The sequence below is a fragment of the Mandrillus leucophaeus genome, unplaced genomic scaffold, assembly GCF_000951045.1.
Source record: "Mandrillus leucophaeus isolate KB7577 unplaced genomic scaffold, Mleu.le_1.0 Scaffold402, whole genome shotgun sequence".
NCBI classification, from domain to species: Eukaryota; Metazoa; Chordata; class Mammalia; order Primates; family Cercopithecidae; genus Mandrillus; species Mandrillus leucophaeus.
The window spans coordinates 1,305,792-1,321,000 of NW_012104277.1; the positions used below are offsets into that span (position 1 = coordinate 1,305,792).

At 44.6% G+C, this 15,209-nt stretch overlaps 1 protein-coding gene across 1 annotated transcript; it reads left to right on the forward strand.

The window, feature by feature from the left end:
- LOC105548195 (chromosome unknown open reading frame, human C15orf48) lies at positions 1-2,980 on the forward strand. Its single transcript, XM_011992106.1, has 5 exons — positions 1-159; positions 274-336; positions 503-588; positions 1,611-1,671; positions 2,483-2,980. Exons 2-5 carry the CDS (start codon positions 301-303, stop codon positions 2,549-2,551), a joined length of 252 nt encoding a protein of 83 aa, XP_011847496.1. The 5' UTR covers positions 1-159; positions 274-300; the 3' UTR covers positions 2,552-2,980.
- Positions 2,981-15,209: the final 12,229 nt, after the last annotated feature.

A 15,209-nucleotide genomic window follows, 5' to 3' on the forward strand; every position in this document is an offset into this window, starting at 1 on the left:
GAGTCAGCTCCCGCGCGCTCCACCCCCCACGCGCGTGACAAGAGCGCGCTGGCCCGGCCCACCCGGGGCGGTTGTGGTTGCTATATATAAGGTGGGGAGGCCGCCGGCCCGTTGGGTTCCGGGCGTTACCATCGTCCGTGTGCACCGCCCCACGTCCAGGTGAGTCTCCCATCTGCGGAGACGCGGACGCGCCGGCCCGCGGTTGGCTTGCGGAGCGCGGTGGACGGTTTGGCGCCCACCAGGTGATCCGTACTTTGGATTGTTAATTTCTAGATTTGGCAATTCTTCGCTGAAGTCATCATGAGCTTTTTCCAACTCCTGATGAAAAGGAAGGAAGTAAGTTTTTAAAACAATTGAAAATCTTGACTGAAGTTTTAATTTTTAAAGATGAAAAGATGGCACAGATTTTGAAGAAAGTATAAGATAAATATAGCTGTTTTGCTGTTTCAAACGTTTCATATTGAAATGTCCGAATGTGTCCCCTCCACCTGTTACCTGTTAGCTCCTTCCCTTGGTGCTGTTCGTGAGTGTGGCGGCGGGTGGAGCCTCGTCTTTTGCTGTGTATTCTCTTTGGAAAACCGATGTGATGTAAGTAGGTCTCAATTTATAAAAACGTTTTTGGCAGTGTTTGGTTGACCTTTAGTTTATGAAATGTACAATAGAAGTTTCCTATTTTTTTCCCATGCATAAGAATGCTAAATTGTGAACTGGGAGTCAGGGTTAAAAAACATCTTTTATCGGAAAACTCATGATATTGTCTACCAATGGGTCAGAAAATGAAAATTAGAAAAAAATTTAAAAAAGAAAAAAGAAAGACAAAATATTTAAAAACCCATGATATTAATCAAATTAGTTTATTTCTTGTGTTTATTCTTTTACCCATTGGCCCTCCTCCACTCTCCGGCAGTGAAGTAAAGCTGCTTTTTTTTTTATTTTTTTTTTTAAGTTTTGACATTTAAAGTTCTTTAGTGGTTTTGGGAGATATATATATACAATAAAGCAATCATTTTAATTAAAATTTTAAAATTTAGCTTATTAGATTTTTACTAATGTGGTAGAACTGATAGATTCAGTTGTCTAGGATGAACCTAATCTCAACTTTGGGTAGAAGAAAGTAAAAAACAAAAACATGTATCCTGAAATATGAGGAAAAGATAAACTTGAAACTGATGGAGGCTGGTGCAGGGCTGGAGAGGGCAGTCCTCTAACCGCCGGCAGAAGGGCCTACAGCCCTGGAGTTCACCACCTGCAGAGTTCAACATGCCCCTCCCACAAACTGAGATAAGAACTTTATTGCATGTCCTTGGCTTGGCAGTTTCACTCCCATGGTTATTCGGTTTGTGGGATCTTTCCGCAATGTAGCCCCATCAAGAGAATACAGGGTACCTCCTACCCTTTAGAGGAATTGATGCTTAATATTTGAGCCACACCTTCAAACTCCCTTAGAGAATTTTCCATCAATTTTAGTTACTACTGATGGTTCCTGATCATTAGTAGACAAATGCCTAAGTATGAGATTGGTTTTGTCCCTAGCACGTTTATAGACCCAGTATCAGTGTTGGTTTAAATCCACATATTTTAATGGTTAATTGGCTTTCTATTAATTTTAGCCTTGATCGAAAAAGAAATCCAGAACCTTGGGAAACTGTGGACCCTACTATACCGCAAAAGGTACTGTTAAATTAAAAACAAATGATTTCCATTTTGCCCAAACCTTAGCACCTTTGTCAGCAAAATAGATTTAGTACCTTACCCTTATTGTGTAACTTAGATCAATTGTGCCCTCATCGAGTAATTAAAATGAGGAAATTTTAAGAGCCTCCTCTAGGCCAGGAGCATTGTCCATCCGCTTATGAGGAGCACATACACTTTTGGAACTTACAGCTCACATAATACATGGCAAACATAAAAATCTGCATACTGGCCAGGCACGGTGTCTCACACCTGTAGTGCCAACACTTTGGGAGGCCCAGGCGGGTGGATCACTTGAAGTCAGGAGTTCAAGACCAGCTTGGTCAATGTGGTGAAACCCCATCTTTACTAAAAATATGAAAATTAGCTGGGCGTAGTGGCACGCACCTGTAAACCCAGCTCCTGGAGAGGCTGAGGCGCGAGAATTGCTTGAACCTGGGAGGCAGAGGCTGCAGTGAGTTGCAGTTGTGCCACTCCACTCCAGCCTGGGCAACACAGCAAGACTCTGTCTTTAAAAAATCTGGGTACTGCTAAGTGAAAGTAGGGCACATATGTTTGATCTTTCCCTCTGATTGCATAACACTTAGGAACCCAAGGGCTTTTTAAAAAGATGGGCTGATAGAAAAAAGCTCACGTTACTATTTTGTGCATGTTTTAGAGATTGAAAGAGGTAGGTACAAATACAATGGTGATGCTTCTTCTAAAGGAGAGTGTGGACAAATCCCAAAGAGGGACAGGCAAATGAAAGTCAAATTTTTAACACAATTTCTGTTTCCTTTTTTCCCTTCAGCTTATAACAATCAACCAACAATGGAAGCCCATTGAGGAGCTGCAAAAGGTCCAAAGGGCGACCAAATGACCAGCCCTCGCCTCTTTCTTCCAAAGAGTACTCTATAAATCTAGTGGAAACATTTCCGCACAAACTAGATTCTGGACACCAGTGTGCGGAAGTGCTTCTGCTGCATTTTTAGGGTTTGTCTACATTTTTTGGGCTCCAGATAAGGAATTAAAGGAGCACAGCAATAACTGCATTGTCGAAAAGTTTGTGCTTATTTTCTTGTAAATTTGAATGTTGCATATTGAAATTTTTATGATCTATGAATGTTTTTCTTAAAATTTATAAAGCTTTGTAAATTAGATCGTCTGTCATAAAATGCCATTTGTGCAAGATTTCTCAAAGATTAGATACATATTTAAATGGAAGAGAAAATATTTTTATGGGAGAAAAATACATTTGAACCATTAAATTTCATCTTTTAAATAACATCCAGTACAGATTTCTGCGTAAGCTTTTTTTTTTCCCAAGTTCATTCATTCACTAGTAGTTTATTGAGCACCTACTGTTTGCAGTATAGCTAACAAAGCCAAAATTTGGTGGGATATGAATAAAAGATGGTAAGTACAATGAGGAAAATGAAGTGGGGATGAGGTTGGAGACTCACAGGAGGATTGATCTTGGAGGAAGTGCTGGGATTCTGGAGGTGGGCTGGAATGCAAGGCATACTGAGATCTGCCCTAAAGATGCCAAGTCATACTGTGATGTTCCTGTGGGGGCTGGGGAGGGGAAGATGGGGAACCTTGCCAGCACCCTTCAGAGTTTGGGTCCATTCTTCCCTCTGGCCAATGGTAACTTGAAGGCTAGAGATACACTCATATCCAACATGCCCCTGGGCTCCCCTGACTGTCCTTAAAAATGAAATAAAGTTACTTTTCATTAACTTCTTTTAAAAATGGAGATATAATTCACATGCCATAGTATTCACCCATTTAAATTGCACAATTCAGTGGTTTTTAAGCATATTCACAAAGTTGTGCAACCATCTCCATCTAATTCTAGAACATTTTCCTCACCCCAGAAAGAGCTCTGTACCATTAGCAGTCATTTCCCTAGTCCCAATCCCTCTGCTCCCAGCCCCAGGGAAATACTAATAAACCATCTCCATGGATTTGCCCATTCTGGACATCTCATGTAAATGGAATCATGTAATCTGTGACCTTTGGGTTTGGCTCCTTTAACTTGGTATCGTGTTTTTAAGAGTCATCCATGTTGTACCATGTCTATATTCAGTGTTGCATTACTTTTTCTGACAGTACTGTTCCAATGTAAGGATATGCCATTTTTGCTTATCCATTGGTAAGCTGACGAACATTTGGGTGGTTTCTACTTTTTGGCTATTGTGAATAATGCTGCTATGAACAGCCATATACAAATTTTTGTGTGGCCATATATTTTCGGTTCTCCTAAGTAGGTACCTAAGTTCATTAACTTTTTTTCTTTTTTCTTTTTTTTTTTTTTTTTTTTGAGACAGGGTCTTGCTGTGTCACCCTAACTAGACAGGCTGGAGTGCAGTGGCACCATCTCACAACCTCTACCTCCTGGGCTCAAGCAATTCTCATGCCTCAGCCTCCCCAGTAGCTGGGATTACAGGCATGCACCACCACCACACCTGGCTAATTTTTGTATTTTTAGTGGAGGCAGGGTTTTGCCATGTTGGCCAGGCTGGTCTTGAACTCCTGACCTCAAGTGATCCACCCGCCTGATCACTTGAGGAAAGGAGTGATCCCTTTCCTCTCCATTAGATCATGGCTGACACCCCTATAACAAAAGACAGGTTAACAAGAAAAAGCATAACAAACTTACAGTTTTACTTGACATGGTAGCCTTTGGAATGAAGACCCAAAGATAATAGGGAAAACTATTCATTTTTATGCTTATGTTCAATGAAAAGTCAATGTAGAAATATGATTGGACATGTAGAAATATGGACAAAAAGGGTCCAGTCCTAATGCTATTAGAATAGACGTCATGGGGAAGCTCACCAAGGTCTGTCTGCAGCATTACCCCCTGCCAGGTGTGGGGGTAGGATCCCTCTGGAGTGAGTGTCTTAATTTCCTTATGGCCAGCTGTTACATAGAAAGGTGGGGGAGATTTAAGAGCAATGTATTTAGGTTTTATGGCTGGCTTTCAGGAAAACGGATTCTGGTTTCTATGACCCGCCTTGGAGAAGAGGAATTCTGGTTTCTATGGCTCACCTGGGGGAGAATCAGGGGCAACAGACAGGAGGGCAGAGAAACTTTTCTTCTGCGGCCTTCATTTGGGGTATCATTTTTGGGGCTCCAGTGTTACCTTCACAGCGATAAAAAAATAACTAGGTCTTGCCAGGAACTTGGCAACTCTGAGAGGATTAAAGCAAGACTGCTGCCAACTTCTGTTGCTTCCTTATCACCTCAAGTCATCTCAGATGAAAGTCTCTGACAGTTGATCTCAAGGAATTACACGCAGCAATTGGGAAGCACATTTTTATTTGCTTAAGCTTCTAAAGTCTAATGTAATATCATTCGCACAAATAAAAATTTACAGCCTAGTGATAGTTGGTCAACTAAGAGAGCAAAGTATAGAGTGTTTTTCGAAGGATGACTGTGGCTTTCAACTTTAAAACACAAACCTGATTGAAATGTGGTGGCGCGAACATGGCAATAGGAGGTACTCTTCTGCAGGTTTGGGAGGGAGAGAGGTCAAAAGCAATGTCGACGCTTAAATTTCAAAAGATTTGGGTTTTGTTGTGTTCTTAGCATTTCCCTCAAATATTTTATTTTGAAATTTTTCAAATATGCAGAGAAGTTGAAAGATGGATACTCATACTTCTTATCAATTAACAGTTTGCCACATTTGCTGTATATCCCTGTATATGTATGCTTTTCAAAAATGAACTCGTTGAGGCCAGGTGCAGTGGCTCATGCCTATAATCCCAACACTTTGGGAGGCTAAGCCGGGCAGATGGCTTGAGTCCAGGAGTCTGAGACCAGTGTGGGCAACATGGTGAAACCCCATCTCCCCTAAAAATGCAAAAATGAGCCAGAGGTGGTGGCGCACACCTGTGGTCCCAGCTATTTGGGAGGCTGAGGTGGGAGGATCACCTGAGCCTGGGAGGTCAAGGCTGCAGTGAGCCTTGATCTTGCGCTACTGCACTCCAGCCTGGGCAACGCAAGTAAGATCCTGTCTCAAAAAAAAAAAAAAAAAAAGAACAAGTTACAGATATAAGGCTTTTGTCCCTAAAAATTTAAGCATGTACTCACTGCCTAAGATAAACGACTTTCTAGCTGACTAGAACACCATTATCATCCCTAAGAAAGTCAACACAGAAATGCAGGAGAGCCGGGTGTGGTGGCTCATGCCTGTAATCCCAGCACTTTGGGAGGCTGAGGCAGGCAGATCACCTGAGGTTGAGAGCTCGAGACCAGCCTGACCAATATGGTGAAACCCCGTCTCTACTAAAAACACAAAAATTAGCCGGGCCTGGTGGTGCGCGCCTGTAATCCCAGCTACTTGGGAGGCTGAGACAGGAGAATCGCTTGAACCCGGGAGGTGGAGGTTGCAGGAGCCAAGATCACACCATTGCCCTCCAGCCTGGGCAACAGAGTGAGATTCCGTCTCAAAAATAGGATAAATAATAATAAAAAAGAAATGCAGGAGGAAAAAGTGGAAAGTGGGGAAGAGTGGATAAAGAAGAAAATGAGTTAGGCTTTGGAATCGTTCTCTGGAGAGCCCGGAGCGCCATCTAGGTGCTACACCTGGAAACAGGTGAAAGAGGGGTAAAACCGCGGCATGGATGAGTGGGCCTACGGAGGGCTTCTAGAGCGAAATGAAGATTGAAATGAAGACTGTAAGAGGCAGGCAGAGAAAGAGGACCCGTCTATCATGGGGATTGAGGAGAGATGTGGTGTGGAGGAGCCCAGAGAGGAGGAAATGCTCTTCCCAGTCAGGAGCTTGCTGCTGTTTGCAATGAAACCAAAGCCCAGAATCCTTTCAGTTTTGTGGTGTTGAGCTTTAAGCAAACATCTGGAATTCTCTTCTACATACAAATCAAATACGATGCTTTCCGAGCAAAAAAGTTAACATCACATTCCATATCACTAGAAACTGGAGTGAGAGCTTATCATTTTTCATTTTCTTGAAGAAATTATTTTACATTTTAGTTGAGACTTCGTGGTAGAGAAAGAAATTACAGGCTCAGAAATTAGGCTGCTCTGTCACTTACTACGTTGTTTTGGAAAAGCCTCAGGTTCCTCAACTATAAAACTGCGCCAGTGGGACTGGGCGCTGTGGCTCATGCCTGTAATCCCAGCACTTTGGGAGGCCGAGGGGGGCAGATCACGAGGTCAGGAGATCGGGACCATCCTGGCCAACATGGTGAAACCCCGTCTGTACTAAAATAACAATAACAAAAAAAAATTAGCCACGCGTGGTGGCGCACACATGTAGTCCCAGCTACTCAGGAGGCTGACGCAGGGGAACTGCTTGAAACTGGGAGGTGGAGGTTGCAGTGAGCCGAGGTCGTGCCACTGCACTCCAGCCTGCGACAGAACGAGACTCCATCTCAAAAAAAAAAAAAACAAAACCTGGGCCAGTTCAGGCCAGGCATGGTGGCTCACGCCTGTAATCCCAGCACTTTGGAAGGCTGAGGCTGGGTCACTTGAGATCAGGAGTTTGAGACCAGCCTGACCAACTTGGTGAAACCTCGTCTCTACTAAAAATACAAAAATTAGCCCTGTGTGGTGGCACGTGCCTGTAATCCCAGCTACTCAGGAGGCTGAGGCAGGAAAACTGCTTGAACCTGGGAGGCAGAGGTTGCAGTGAGCTGAGATTGTGCCACTGCACTCTAAGCTGGGCAACAAAGTGAGACTCTGTCTCAAAAAAAAAAAAAAAAAAAAACATAACCGGGGCCAGTTCATACCTGTTTAGGTTAGTAGTACTGATTACTTACAGGAGATAATAGCTATAAAGTTCCTAAAATGGTGCTTAACATGGACTAGCTGTTCAGTAAGTATTCCCTTCTTCCTTAAAAAAATAAAAATAAAAAAATAAAAAATAAAGATTATCCCTATAATAACAGCAACTTGGGAGGCTGAGACAGGCAGATTGCTTGAGCTCATGAGTTCGAGACCAGCCTGGACAACATGTGAAACCCCGTCTCTACAAAAAATACAAAAATTAGCCGATGGTGCTATTCGGAATGCCAAAGAGGGAGGATTGCTTGAACCCAAGAGGTGGAGGTTGCAGTGAGCTGAGATTGCACCACCGCACTCCAACTTGGGTGACAAAGCAAGACCCTGTCTGAAAAAAAGGAGATTATCACTATAAAACTGCCGTATGTGTTTATGATTACATTCCATGACTGGGAGCATTGCCTGTTTCAAATCCATGCATACCCAGCTCTGTTTGAAATCTATGCATACCCGGTGACTCCTGGCCCACCTTTGGTTCACAATGCCCCAGTTACATACCTTTTAGAGAGAGTGCACACACAGCTGTAGATAAATGCATCCCATATTCACTCTCACCTACATAGATACCTAGCTTAAAATAAGAACCCCTGCACACATAACACATATAGATGATCTCACAACCAGAAAAGACATAACAAAAACATACATATCTCCTTAGAAATAAGGCCCAGCACAGTGGCTCACAATCAGTAGTCCCAGCACTGTGGGAGGCCCAAGTGGGCGGATCACTGGAGCCCAGGAATTTGAGACGCGCCTGGCCAACATAGGAAAACCCCGTCTCTACTAAAAATACAAAAAACTAGCTGGGCGTGTTGGCGCTTACCTGTAATCCCAGCTGCTCGGAACACTAAGAATTGCTTGAACCCAGGAGGTGGAGGTTGCAATGAGCCAAGATTGCACTGCTGCACTCCAACCTGGGTGACAAAGCGAGACTATTGTCTCAAAAAATAAATAAATAAATGTGCATATTTTAGTAATTACATATATTCTCACATTCAAAAGTAATGGTCTGTGGTTTGAATAAGGAAATGGAGTTGAGTGCATGCACCTAAGATAGCCATAAGAATTTTCCACCTAAAGAAGGACACTGAGGCGAAATTAACAGAGAGAGTTTATTGGGGCCGAGGTTGAGAACTGCAGCCTGGGACACACTTCCCAGTTGTCTTGCAGAGTGCTCCCGCTAGGGTTTGCTGCAAGCAGGTTTTTAAGGGCAAAAGGGAACAAAAGGTGGACTGACAAAGTTGTTTGACAGGAGTGCTCTTTGGTTTATAGAAATAACACTGATTAATGATTAACTGTACATGATTGAACTACAGGGTATGCACGATGGTGTCCAGTGTATGGCATTTTATGGCTGCTTGGCGTTAGTCTAGAGCCCACATAGCAAATGCCTTCAAGAAGTAGTCACTTAGCTCAAGGATGTGACTGCTGTCACACTCTGTCACATTTCAATGCCTCTCTGGGCCTGATAACTAAAGCATTCCTCAGATAAAAGTTTATTTTCTTTCTCGGAATGGAATTCGTTTTTCTAGTATGATTGGCCCTTAAAATGTCTTTTTCCCATGCTTAGAAAATTGCCTCAGATAATTACATCATTTCTCTATAGAAACTAAGGCTGTTTTTGGTTTTTGTCTTAGTCATGTTTTACTATATCATTTGCCTGTTTGTACACTACTTAGCTTAAGATGAAAATTAGAATAAAATGAAGGAAAATCCCAAATGTTATAATTCTTGCAGACATGTTAAAACCAACTTGCTCATTCACCTGGTGAATATATAATAGACATTCTATTACATATATTACACGTATAATAGGCTATTGCTTATTTGGAGGGTGGGCATACTATTTTAAAAAATAAGGCCAGTGGCCAGGCGCGGTGGCTCATGCCTGTAATCCCAGCACTTTGGGAGGCCGAGGCTGGCAGATCACCTGAGGTCAGGAGTTCAAGACCAGCCTGGCCAACATGGTGAAATCCCGTCTCTACTAAAAATACAATATTGTTTGCTTGTTAATTTGGAGACTATTTCATTGAGTCAACCACTTTATGTTTCCCACATTTTAATTGTGCCAGATTTTTTAAAAAGTAGTGCCGTTTGCTTTTAAAATTATTTAAAAAGTATTTAATTAAAAAATGTTTAATTACATTAGAGTTAAAACAGCATTTTAATTTAATAATTTAAAAATTACTATTTTAAATTGAGATGTAGTTTAGATACAATAAAATGAACAGGCCTCAGTTGTTCAGTTTAAGGAAGAATTTTGATAATTGTATGGCCCCATGGAATAGTCATGCAAAACTAGCTGTGGAACATTTCTATCACTCTAGAAAGTTCTCCTGTGGTACCATTTACTTTTAAAATTAAAAGCCACCAAAATGTACGCTTTAAAAGGATGAATTTTATGTGAATTATGTCTCCTACACACACACACACACACACACACACACACACACACACACATTTGCCCCACATGTATTTGCTGTGTCATGTCCAGAAATAACAGAGGCTAGCATAATTTTTTAATATCATATAAAGTACCTGACTGTTCTGTGTGGGAAACGCGCGAAGGGAGAAGAAAAGACATACACACAATACCTTTAAGGGTAAACAATCTTTATCTCATGAAAATGGCAATGCAGATATTATAAGCAAATGATATAGTAATAAAGAGATACTAAGCAGATTGATATAATATGCAGATTGCAATGGGAAGGGAAGAAGGGAAAAGATATTTACACTCACCAGACTATGGAGGATTCACCACCAGACTGGGAAGCAACAGCCTGGGCTCCAGGGTCGGCCACTTGTCGGTGCACAGACGAGGAGACGTCTCACGAAGCTTCAGCGCGGTCTGGAACCCTAGTTCTTTTTGTAACTAGTTGTTTGGCATGAGGCCCAGTCATGAGGGCCCTTAATGACTGAGCTCAAGGAACACAAAAAGGTGAACTTGTTTTGCTATCGTCTATTGTTTTTCAATAACTAGCGTATAGGAGCAGATTGAAATAGAGATTTCTCCAAACAGTGCTGGATGAACACCTCAAGAGACTCACACAACCTATTCTGGGAATTGGTGATCATTGTTTGTGTCCATGTTTAATTGAATTCAAATTTAATATTTAACTTTTCCTCCACACCGACCCCATATATAACATTCAATGTACTTTTTCCCTAAAACAGAAAAGTGGGAGTTCGTGAACATTGTAAGAAATATACCGGCCGGGCATGGTGGCTCACACCTGTAATCCCAACACTTTGGGAGGCTGAGGTGGGTGGATCACCTGAGGTCAGGAGTTCAAGATCAGCTTGGCCAACATGATGAAACCCCCATCTCTATTAAAAATACAAAAAATTAGCTGGGTGTGGTGGCATGCACCTGTAATCCCAGCTACTCAGAGGCTGAGGCAGGAGAATCGCTGGAACCTGGGAGGCGGAGCCTGCAGTGAGCCGAGATCGTGCCACTGCACTCCAGCCTGGGCAACAAGAGCAAAACAGGAAGGAAGGAAGGAAGGAAGGGGCAGAGAGAGAGAGAGAGAGGAGAAGAGAAGAGAAGAGAAAAAGAGAACAGAAAAGAAAAGAAAAGAAAAGAAAAGAAAAGGACACCAAGGCCAGTTGGGCCGGGGCAGTGATTTGGCCTTCCACTGCAGTGACAATAAATAGGCTTCCTGGGCTCTGGGGAACGGAGAAGGACATCGAGTTTACTTAGTGTCTAAGTGATGTAAATTTATCCCCCACCGAGGAAGGGCCTGGCCTGAATGCAAGAGTTACCACAGCAACAAGACTATCCTGGCAATAAATCCTCTCCAGGGCAAGGCTGCAAGCGAGGGAGGCGAGGGAGGCGGGAGCGTGTAGCTGACCTCACAGCTAGATTATCACCACGTGCTCCACAAACTCCTCCTCCACGGATGACTGTCAGAGCTAACCCAGGGAGCAAGGAACCCTCCATGCCACCAAATCAAAGCCTCCCCAGCCATACTAGGGATCTGGCTAACTCTCTCCAGAGAACGGCAGTCCTCAAACCTTAGCTGTGCGTCAGAATCCTGGAAGGCATGTTAAGATGTGGGCTGCTGGGCCCTAACTCCAAAGTTGTTGCTTCAGTGGTCGGGGCTGGAATCCAAGTATTTGGGTTTCGAACAAGTTCCCAGGTGAAGCTGATGCTCCTGCTCTGGGGACCACACATTTTTATTTATTTTTAAAAATTCTTTAATTTTTTTTTTTTAGAGACAGGGCCTTGCTCTGTCAGCCAGGCTGGAGCGCAGTGGCCTGATCAGAGCTGACTGCAGCCTCGAACTCCTGGGCTCAAGTGATCCTCCCACCTCAGCCTCCTGAGTAGCTGGCACTACAGGCACGTACCACCATACCCAGCTAATTGTTTTAAAATATTTTGTAGAGATGGGGGTGTCACTATGTTGCCCAGGTCTTGAACTCTGGGTCTCAATCTACGCTCCAGCCTCAGCCTCCCAAAGTGCTGGGATTACAGGCGTGAGCCACCACACCTGTTTGGGACCGCAGTTTGAGAAAGTGCTAAACCCTTGGTTTAGCTTTCTACTCCTTATAATATTTGGTGCTTGAGAATTCTCACAGTCAGTAATATTCTAGAACAGTCCGGACCTATCAGTCCTGGTCACGCTATCTGGAGAGAAGGATCAAGCCAGGCATGGAAGACCCAAGGGTGAGAATGCCTCTTCCAGCTAGGCTGCTCCGGCCACTGTTCAGACACACTAACCCCAGCACCCTAACCTGGGGAGCAGTGGGATTTATCAGGTGTAGAGAGAGCTGCATGTGCATTTGTGAACACTGGGTGGGTAGCAGAGATGACAGTTCTCACCAGCCATGTCAGAAGAGTCTAGTGATGGTTCTGCCAGTGACAATCAATCTCACATGAATTCAGTGACTCAGTGGGCCAGGACAAAGCAGACAGGTTAGCAGCTGGATCCAGCCTCTGCCAGTCAAAAGCTGTGTGACCTGGGCAAATTTCCTTACTTCTCAGAATCTTGCTTTGCAAAGAACTCATTACTTTGCAAGGGTAAGCCTGTGGAGTTGGTTAGTATTTGGAAATGTTTTAAGTGAGATATTTCTTGCCTGCATCTTTTCCTTCATTCCTCTTCTCCCCTTTAAGCTGGGAGCATTCCTTACTTTGGGGTATGGGCTGAGGTTTTGAGGACAGTCCTGTTCCAGGTGGAGTTGGTGGACCGGCAGCATCAGCATTACCTGAGAGGGAAGCAAATTCTGGGACCACAGCCCACATCTACTGAATCTCCATCTCAGTCTCTGGGGATGAGGCCCAGAAATCTGTGTTTTAGCATATAATGTCCTCAGGTTATTATACACAGGTGACTGAGCAGCTCTGGCCTAGAACAAAAAAGTTTCAATGTAGAGGCTTCAAAAGCCATCGTTGACAGCATGGTCTGAAAACTAGTCTGCATATGTTGTATGCAGTATGTTGAGAAAGGGTTTTTCTTTGGAGGCCAAAGCTTAGAAAACCAAGCACAGAGTTTATGTTACAAACCATGGTGTCAGGAGGCATTTGTGTTGAAGCCCTCTCTATCCCTAAAGGAAGAACAGTTGGATCAGTGGGAAAGAGCAGGACCAGATGGGGTGAGATTAGATCTTGCAGGACTTGCAGGGTACAGCCTCCTTCTCACCCCACCAGGCCCTGGCTTGAAAAGGTTTACTGGGTGGGTCAGACTGTCCCCCAAGAGGTGAAGTAGCAGACAGTTCCAGCCAGAGGTACACAAATGGAGGAAAGAAAGGGCTGAGAGGCTATCACAGGGGCACCGGGCACCCCAATTTATGGAGGGAGTAGAGACAGAAAGGGAGGCAATCTGGAGAAAGAACTGTGCGGAAAGCCAGAAGGAAGCCGAGGCGGGACAGCATGTGTCCAGGGCTGGCGGGATTACTATTATGAACCAGGAGCCCTGAAAAGCAGTGAGGGCAGCTTCAGAGGCAAAGCATGAGTGGGAACAGTCGTTGCCCTGTCCTGGGTGGTGAGAGACAGTGTGGCCTATGTGACTTTTCTTGCTGGTCCCGAGGGTCACTCCAGGCCTGCCTGTGATAACCTCACCCTGTGCTGATCCTGGGGAAGGCTCTCTCTGGGTTTATCCCCTGCAGACCCAGGGCTGTGGAGGAGCTGGCACTGAGGAAGGCATCCCCACAGGGCCCTCCAGCCCAGAAAGGGACCTGGGAGGCACTTGGCTCCACTGCCCTGAGGGATTGGGTAACCTGGGTGTGTCCCCGCCGTTCCTGGAGAGTTGGCTCATTCCCTCCCTCCTCTCCAAAAACAAACTCAGACGCCCATGGTGAGGTCAGTTTCAGTTGAAGCTGCTTTGCATAAAAAACGAAACATCTTCCTCTTGATGGGAATACTTACACCAAAAGCTTTATGAGGATGGCTTTGATGGCTGCGAGGTCAGGAGATGGGAGTTTTCCTCTCGATCTGCAGGACCTTGGGGAAATCACTCACCAGCTAATGTGTGTCAGTGCTTACCGTGTGCCAGGCACCTTTGAATCCTCCCACAGCCCTTGAGGCTTTTTCAGTGAATGCTGAGAGGTGGGTGCTTTGCCTGGCTGCCAGGGCCCTGTAATCAGCAGAGCTGGGATTTGTGCCTGGGGGTCTAGGATGAAGCTAAGTGTTAGCGCATCTCCGAGATCCTTCCCAGTGCCCAAACTTCCTACTTCTCTAGTTCTAAATCACTGGCCATCTGACTGTGGGAGACTATGGCTTAGGCTGGCCACACTTGTTCTGATCTTGGGGGCTAGGATGTCCCAGATGGCTGCATCCTGCCATGACCATGGGTAAACAGCTTCGCTTGCCCCGAAGCCTCCTTTACAGGGAGAACAGGGCAAGACCCCACAGCAGCCACAGCAGACGCGTGGCTCTCACCACCAGCCTGTGTTTTTAAGGGCAGAGACCTTGTCTTCTCACTTTTGTATACTGCCCCTCTACCCCATGCTTCAGAGAACACGGCACGTGGTACGTGTTCCTTAAACGTTTCTGATTAAACCCAGTGACAAATCCTTTTGCAAAGATATATACCACCGTTGAGCTCTGGCATACTTACTCATGAGATTTTTAAGTATTCATTTATTCAACAAATATTTATGTATGTATTTATTTTGTTTCATTTTTTAAATTACTTTTCTTGGGGGAGGGGGGCTTTCCAGCAAAAACCAGAAAGCCTGCTAGACAAACTCTAAAAGAGCTGTAACACTTCAACAAATATTTAAATGAGTGCCTACTGTCTGCCAGGCACACACCAGGTGATATGTGATCCAATGGTGAGCAAAACAATAGGTCCTCATGGGGTTACAGTCTTGTGGGGGAAGAAATAGACTAATCAGTTTCCCAAATGCACATAAAATGACAGCTATGAGAAGGTGACTGAAGGAAAGGGTCACAGGACTGTGGAAGCATAGGCAAGAGGCCTGCCTGGGCTTCAGGGAGGCATCCCTGAGGTGAAGGCTTGCACATTGATCCACCCACCTACCATCTAGTAGGGACCACATTCCAGAGAGACCCACCTTCCTTCCTTCCCTTCCTTCTCATCCTTCCCTTCCTTCCCCTCCTTCTCTTCCTTCCCATCCTTCCCTTCCTTCCCCTCCTTCCCTTCCTTCCCTTCCTTCCCCTCCTTCCCTTCCTTCCCCTCCTTCCCCTCCTTCCCTTCCTTCCCTTCCTTCCCTTCCTTCCCCTCCTTCCCTTCCTTCCCCTCCTTCCCCTCCTTCCCTTCCTTCCC

Coding starts and splice junctions, on each gene's coding strand:
- LOC105548195 (XM_011992106.1), top strand. CDS start 301: ATGAGCTTTTTCCAACTCCTGATGAAAAGGAAGGAA. Junction 337..502: donor TCCTGATGAAAAGGAAGGAA/GTAAGTTTTTAA, acceptor GTTACCTGTTAG/CTCCTTCCCTTGGTGCTGTT. Junction 589..1,610: donor CTTTGGAAAACCGATGTGAT/GTAAGTAGGTCT, acceptor TATTAATTTTAG/CCTTGATCGAAAAAGAAATC.